This window comes from Lipotes vexillifer, unplaced genomic scaffold, assembly GCF_000442215.2.
Source record: "Lipotes vexillifer unplaced genomic scaffold, Lipotes_vexillifer_v1.1 scaffold1484, whole genome shotgun sequence".
NCBI classification, from domain to species: domain Eukaryota; kingdom Metazoa; phylum Chordata; class Mammalia; order Artiodactyla; family Lipotidae; genus Lipotes; species Lipotes vexillifer.
In genome coordinates this window covers 732705-739696 of record NW_006798010.1, presented here as the reverse complement: position 1 = coordinate 739696, position 6992 = coordinate 732705, and the positions used below count along the sequence as shown (strand labels likewise).

At 50.4% G+C, this 6992-nt stretch overlaps 1 protein-coding gene across 2 annotated transcripts in view; it reads left to right on the top strand.

The window, feature by feature from the left end:
* Window positions 1–6992, top strand: part of CIB2 (calcium and integrin binding family member 2) — a 21145-nt gene that overhangs the window by 9163 nt on the left and 4990 nt on the right. Inside the window, exon 3 of one of the 2 annotated variants that reach the window (XM_007470033.1) lies at window positions 6564–6675. The exons of the other annotated variant lie outside the window; for it this stretch is intronic. Within the exon in view, the coding sequence (XP_007470095.1) occupies window positions 6607–6675 (69 nt within the window). The 5' untranslated portion in view covers window positions 6564–6606. The remainder of the gene's footprint in view (window positions 1–6563; window positions 6676–6992) is intronic. 2 annotated transcript variants of the gene reach the window in all.

Genomic DNA, 6992 nt, shown 5'->3' with positions numbered 1-6992 from the left:
TCCTGCATGTCCTTCAAGATCCACTCCAGAGTCATCTACTCTGTGAGCCCCCAACTCCCTGTCCCCCAGCTCTCACACAGCCTCTTTTGCAGCCTTTTAGGGGGCTCTGTGGGCTCATGGCTCAGGTGCCCAGCTCCCCCCGGACTTGCAGTCAGGCAGGACACAGGCACCTCCTGCCTGGCACTGGGCACGGCACCAGTAAGCGCTTGAAGAGTGTGTGGGTGAAGGATGGGTAGGGTTGGCCAAGGGGAGAACATTGCAGGCTAGGAGCCGCGGGGTCAGGGGCACAGACCTGCTTCAGCCTCTGCCCCACCCCCAGTTGCCCGTGGGGGAGGAAAGTGGTTCAAAGGCCAGACCAGGAATTGGATTCCACCTGAGGGGCCTTTGAGGGTGACCCTGGTCTCTTGGCAAATGATCAGCCCCGGGCAGGTGGGTGGTCTGAGCAGGGGTAGGGGGTCTCCTGGCTCCCCACAGCCCTGGCCTGCCCAGCTCTGCATCCTTCAATGCCGGCCTCTGTAGTTTAACCCAGGCCTGGAGTCCACAAAGTGGGGAAAGGACCCCTTCTGGCAGCTGGACACGCTTTCTGAGTCCCCCGCTGCCTGCTCTGTCACTGGTTCCTTCAGGCCCCACCTCTGTGTTAGCACTCACTGGGGACCAGACCCGCTGCTTTTTCTGCAGAGTGGTCATGTGGGGAGCGGGAGGGGGTAAAGCCCCACTGGGAGCAGGGGCCCTGGGATCTGGTCCCCACTGTGTAGCACCTGCCATGTCTCAGTTGCCACCTCTGCAGCATGAGGATGACAGTGCCCCCTGGGGCTCTTTTTCCACAGACTCCAATGGCTGGGAGGGCAGGGGTGACAGTGGTGTTCAGCACAGGCTGCTTGGAGTTTTGTTGCCCACCTGTCCACCCTCAGGAAGGGTCGTGAGGCCAGGCAGCGTGTGGGATTACATGTCCCTGGGGGACCAGGCGTGGCCTCGATGGCTCGATTCCAGTTTCAGCCCCCTCGATTTTCTCCAACCTTCTCTCTGGGCCCCAGCAAGAGCCAGTGTGACTGATCACCCCTGCCAGGCGAGCCCTCTCCACGCTGTTCACATCTCAGGTCCAGGCGGGACGACCGAGGCCCTGAGCCCAGAGAGGGCCAGGAACTTGGACCCGGCCGGCAGCACAGAGCAGGTCAATGGCAGAGCCAGGCCCGAGGCCCAGGGCCCTCCTCCCAGCAGCCTTCCAGCGCTGTTACCCCACCCCCACCTGGATGGCTTTCTGGGTGGGCTGCACCCTGAGAACTGACCAGATGGCGACGAGGAAACGTGAGCAGCAGGTTCCTCTTTGCAGCTTGGGGCCCAGCTCTCTCGTAGCCTTGGGTCAGTGATACTGAGTCACAGATACCCGTCTGGGCAGTTTTCCCCTCCCCTCCCCTCCCCCGCTCCCCTCCTTCCTCTGTACTCACATACACACACACAAACCCTGGTGGATCCAGTTGCTCCCCAGGACACAGCTCTTCCAGCCCGACGCTGAGCCTGAGTGGGCAGCCCCCCATTCAGCCACCTTCTTTGCTATAGGTAACTCCCCTGCCCCCAGTTAGCCTATGCTCCTAAGCACAGAGAGGCCCAGCTAGCACCCCGGGCTGTTTGCCTATTTGTTGCTTTATCATCTATTTTATTTTCTCAACCGTTTAAAAACTCTGTATAATCTATTTTAATTACTTTTAATTTTTTTATTTCACCTGTGATACATGATGACTGTAGAAAAATTAGAAAATAAAGGCCAGTCAAAAGAGAAGAAAAATTGTCTGTAATCCTGCCACCCAGAAATAATGGCTATTAATCTTTCGGTATTTTTAACCTCTGGGTAAATAATGTTTAAATATTTTCCCTTTGTGTGTGTTTATCGGAAATTTGGATCAGGTTGTTCTGTAATTTGCTTTAAATTGCTTTTCCTTAGGCAACCTGTAAAAATAGATAAGATAAAAAAATGATCTCACCACCTTTTCATTTGGTTGGACATTTAGATTTTCAGCTTTTCACCACTATAATTAGCACTGCAGTGCACATCCTTGGGACACCATGACATAGAGCCCACGCGTCTGGGATTATTTCCTTAGAATACATTTCTAACAGAGATTTCTGGACCAAAAGGCGTGGACATTTTTAAGGCTTTTGATTTTTATTGCTAAATTGCCCTCCAGCAGCCATGCATGAGTCTCCATTTCCCTGCTTCCTCAATCACACTGGCTGTTACATCTCTTTTGTCTTCTGTCCCCAAATCATTTATTGACTGTCCCAAGGGTCTCAAACTCAGCTGTCTGTGGGGGCCAACACGCACTGCAAATAAATGAAGCCGTGTAACCCGACGGGAATGTTTTAGGACAAGGATCTGCAGAAATTGCTGTTCCTGAGCCCCAACCGGTTGTGGCTTTGGGGAAATCTAGGTTTTTCATGTAAAATTGTTTAATTTGTAAATGTTGGCAGCTAAGTTTTAAATCATTATTTTACATGAAAGCTAGACATGAATGTGGACCACCAACCAGTCTGTGACTTCCAGAAGAGTCCATCGTCTCCCCACTGATTTCAAATGCTGTTTGTCTTGGAATAATTCTCATTTATATTTGGGTCTGCCTCTTCTACACCAATGTCTATTCCATATGGTTTTACTTATAATAGCTTTAAACTATGTTTTAACATCTGACGGGACAAACATCTCCCCGGTGACTCTTTTTTCAGGGTTTTTCTCCAACTCTCCAATGTATATTCTTCCAAACAAACTTCTGAATCAGGTTGGCAAGATCTCAAATAAATCTTTTGCAGATTTCAATTAAGAGTGTATTCATTTTACAGGAAAATGAAGAGAAGATTGCCATCATTACAGTAGTAAGCCTTTTCAATCAGGAAAGTTATCTAACTCCCTAAATATTTTACATCCTTTGGTAAAGCTTCTTGGTTTTCTTTGTGCACATTTCATATTTATTTTATACTTAGTTGTTTGGGGGTTTTTGGAGGGGGATTTTGTATTGTGAATTAGATCTTCTGTTATATAATATTTTTGAATAGGTGAATGCTGGTAGAAAAACTATTGTGTAGAAGAGCTACTGAGCTCCTTCTCATTCAAATATATATATATATTTTTACTAACTTTTTTTTTTTTGGCTGCGCTGCGCAGCATGTGGTATCCTAGTTCCCCAACCAGGGATCGAACCTGTGCCCCCTGCAGTGGAAGCACGGAGTCCAAACCACTGGTCTGCCAGGGAAGTCCTCATTCAAATAGTTTTTAAACTTATTATTTTTGGTTTTCCAGCAAATAATAATTTGCATCCTCCTTTCCAATATTTAGATATACTCTTTTATTTTTCTGACTAATTACATTGACTAGCACTCACGGGGGAAATGTTATATAATGATGGTGATGGTAGGAATCCCACTTTTATGGGAAAGTCTGTAGTACTTTTATCATTTAAGTATAATGTTAGGTGTTGATTTCAGGTAGAGAGTATCCTTTTGTTTATGTTTGAATAAGGATTTTAAGTTTTTTGTTGAAAAAAATAATATATACCTTAAAAATACTTTTTATTTTTATTAATAAATACTCTAAAAACTCAGTTCAGAAGTAGGTAAAGTAATAAGTGAAAGTTGGCCTTCTCTTATCACTCCTCTCCACTCCTGCCTCACAGAGACCATCAGTGTAAACACGTGGTGTATGCTTTTCAGATATTTTTCTGTGTACATACAACCATCTGGTCATAAGTGCAGCTATCAAGTTGATCAAAATATTTTTTGCTGCCTATTAATGTGATTTACAGTCACAGATTCCCAAACATTGATCCGTCCATGCATTCCTGGAATAAATCCTACTTGGTCGCAATGATTTACTCTTTCAAATGCTGTTGGACCTGATTTACTAATCTGTTATTTTATAAGATTTTTGCATCTGTATGTGTAAGTGCCATTGGTCCGTTTTGGATGCTACCTACTAGGTTCTGGTAGCAGGGTTCTTATTAACTTCCTAAAATAAACTGGGAGGCTTTCACTTTTTTGCCCCATGCTCTGGAACAGTTCAAGTAGCATAGGTATTGTTTCTGCCCCTGGAACTTATGATAGGACTAATATGTACATCTCCGTGAATTCAGTAGTGCCCTTTGTTGGGAGGAGGGGTACAGGAATGCAGTTCTGTGACAGTTTTTGGAGTTTTCCCCAAAGCGATTCATCTTTCCAAATTCTCCTTGAGTTTTCCTTAAAAAACAAATTCCAATATCACTATAGGCATAGAGTCAGAACACATCTCTGTCCCAGGGCAGAAGCTGGCCTTCGTACCCCAGAAGACACCTCTTCAGTTCCACTAATACCCACAGGCCTTCTCCCAAATCCTCATCCCTTGCAGGGAGCCCCTGACATGGGAGGCAAAACGCTAATAGCTACCAGTTGAGGCCAGGTGGTTTTAAATACTAACGCCATCCTTTTTAATCCTCCCAAGTGTGAGGAGGGTAGGACAATCCGCATTTAACTGATAGGGAAATCTGTTCTCCAGTGGGTTAACCCACTTGCCCAAGGCCACGCAGCTAGTGAGAGGTGTAGGCAGGGCTCCAACCTCAGTCTGACTCACATCCCTGCTGCAGCCACCCCACAAAACTTTGAAGGTGTAAGCCAACCCTCACACACCCCAACATCACATCCCAAATGTCAAGGTCAAGTGGGAAATGTAACCGTTGCAAATACTGTGGTCCTGTCAAAAGCGCATGAAACCAGATGCATAAAGTGTGATATATAGTCCCGGTTCCGTGTTTGGGGACAATATTAAAAAAAAGGCAAATTTTCCTCAATGCCGAAAGTAAGAGCAAAGAAAGCCCTCAAATGCCCCCTCGTGGAGGGTCCCAGCTTGATCCTGTCACTCTGTTATCCGTTGCCCGCCTTTGACCCAAAGGACAGGGTTTGGGTTTTCCCCTCCAGGTCTGTGTTTCCAAGCCTTGGAACTTCCTTGTGATTTCAGGCCCTTTTATAGGAGCATGTGACTGGCCAAGTGGGCTCATGGCATTTGCTTTGCGTTTACTGTACAGGTGCTCTGAACCAGGTGCTGATGTGCTGGCCTGGGTAGCCTGACTTACAGGGAGGGCCTGGACCCACCGCTGTTGGCTCTGGAAGCTGGGGCAGACGCTTAACCCCTTAGCCTCAGCTTCCTCACCAGAAAAACAGGGGTGGGGGTACTAATAGCTACCTCTCGGGGTGGTTAGGGATTAAATTGAGTAAAGCAGTGCACACGGGGTTAACCCAAAGCCCAGCACAGAGTGAGCATTTGCTAAACAGTGGCTGACATTTTGTGTGTGAGTTGGGCAAGCAGTGACGTGCTCCGCCGGAGAGGGCTGGGCGGCAGGGCGACAAGAGTCGGGTGGACCCTGATGGGGGATTGGGTGGCTATGCTGAAGGGCCTGCTAAGGATGGGCCTAGGAGCATGTCACTGGGCCAGGACACTTAGAAGAAGACCAGGGTTGATCCGGCTTTGGGGGTAGCAGGGAAGGTGGGCCCCGGAGATACGGGGTCACCCCTCCATCCAGGCCCCAGCAGCCCTGGGCCTCACCACAGCCCCTGTCAATACCCCTGACACCTGTCCGCCTGTCTGGCAGCACTTCCTGGACACAATTTCATCTGAACCTAATTTGTACCTGCCTGGGGTTAGGAGGGGAGGGCTGTTCTTCGGGATATCAGGGACCTGGACAACAGGACACAGGGCCGCAGAGGAATAATGGAGGAGGGGCTTCCAACTGAGACAGGGTCAGGATGTCTCACACCCTTGCGGGTCCACGCAGCATGTAGGTGGGCTTGTGTCCCAGGGCCCCCCCCGAGCAAGGTGGGAGGGTGAGGGAGCTGGGGACCTGACGCGTCAGCGAGGAGGGCCAGGCCCAGGGCAGTGGGCTCCATCCCAACCTCCCCCAGCTGGAGAGAGGCTGTGGATGGCCGTTCTCAGGGGCTTCACAGGATGTGAGGGCTTCCGGAAGCTCTTCCAGAGACCCAACCCTCAGGGCCTAGGCTGCGGGCAGGGGTAGCAAACTGGGCCAGGACTTCAGTGAGGTCAGGAGTGGGGAGCGGCAGGGGTGGTATGGGGAGGAGGGGTTAAGAGCCTCTGCTCTGGATTTCCGGTCCCGGGTTCCAGCCGTGGTCCCTGAGACTTCCTAGTTGTGTGGTGTTAGACTCTTTTAACCTCTTCAGGCCTCAGTTTGCTGAGCTGTAAGAGGTGACATGCCCGGCACATAGAAGACTCTTAAGAGAGTCCAAAGAGGAAAAAAATAAGATCAGATGGCAAGCCCTTGCGGGTGGGGGGATGGGCAGTGGCAGCAGTGGCCGTGGTGTTGGTGGTCATGGGAATGGCCAGGATTCAATCTAGTCATCAGCATAGGGGTCTGGGCAGAACTTGCCTCCCTTACAAATCCCCCATCCTGTGGGCAGAGCAGATGGTCTCCCCAGGCTCCTGGCCAAAGTGGGTCTCCAGCGTGAGGGGCCAGGGTGCAGGCAGGGTGGTGCTGGGCCTCTGAGGGCCCGGGGACTGCATCCTCTCCATCACTCTTTCTCTGCTTCCCTCGCAGGCTCCACGCGCGCTTCTATGAGCTGGCCCCCAACCTCGTCCCGATGGACTACAGGAAGAGCCCCATCGTCCACGTGCCCATGAGCCTCATCATCCAGATGCCGGAGCTCCGGGTACGTGAGAGGCTGCTGCTCGGCAGAGCCGGGGGGATCAGCTAGAGAAGGCCGGGCAGGGGGGCCGGGAGTTTGGGGAATATGCCCCTCTGGATGGGCAGGGCAGCAGGGGCACCCAGACCTGAGTTGAACCCCAGCTGTGCCTCAGTTTCCTCATCTGCACCCTGTGAATAAATGAGCCACGTGTGTAAGTAAATGAGCTTACTCGGTAAGGGTGCCGTGATTGGTGCTGCCCTATAGTCTGCAGGGCCGTGCTCACCTGCTTGCCCCTGTGTTAAGTGGCCCGTCTGCTGTCCTTGGCAGATCTTGTTTGTGTC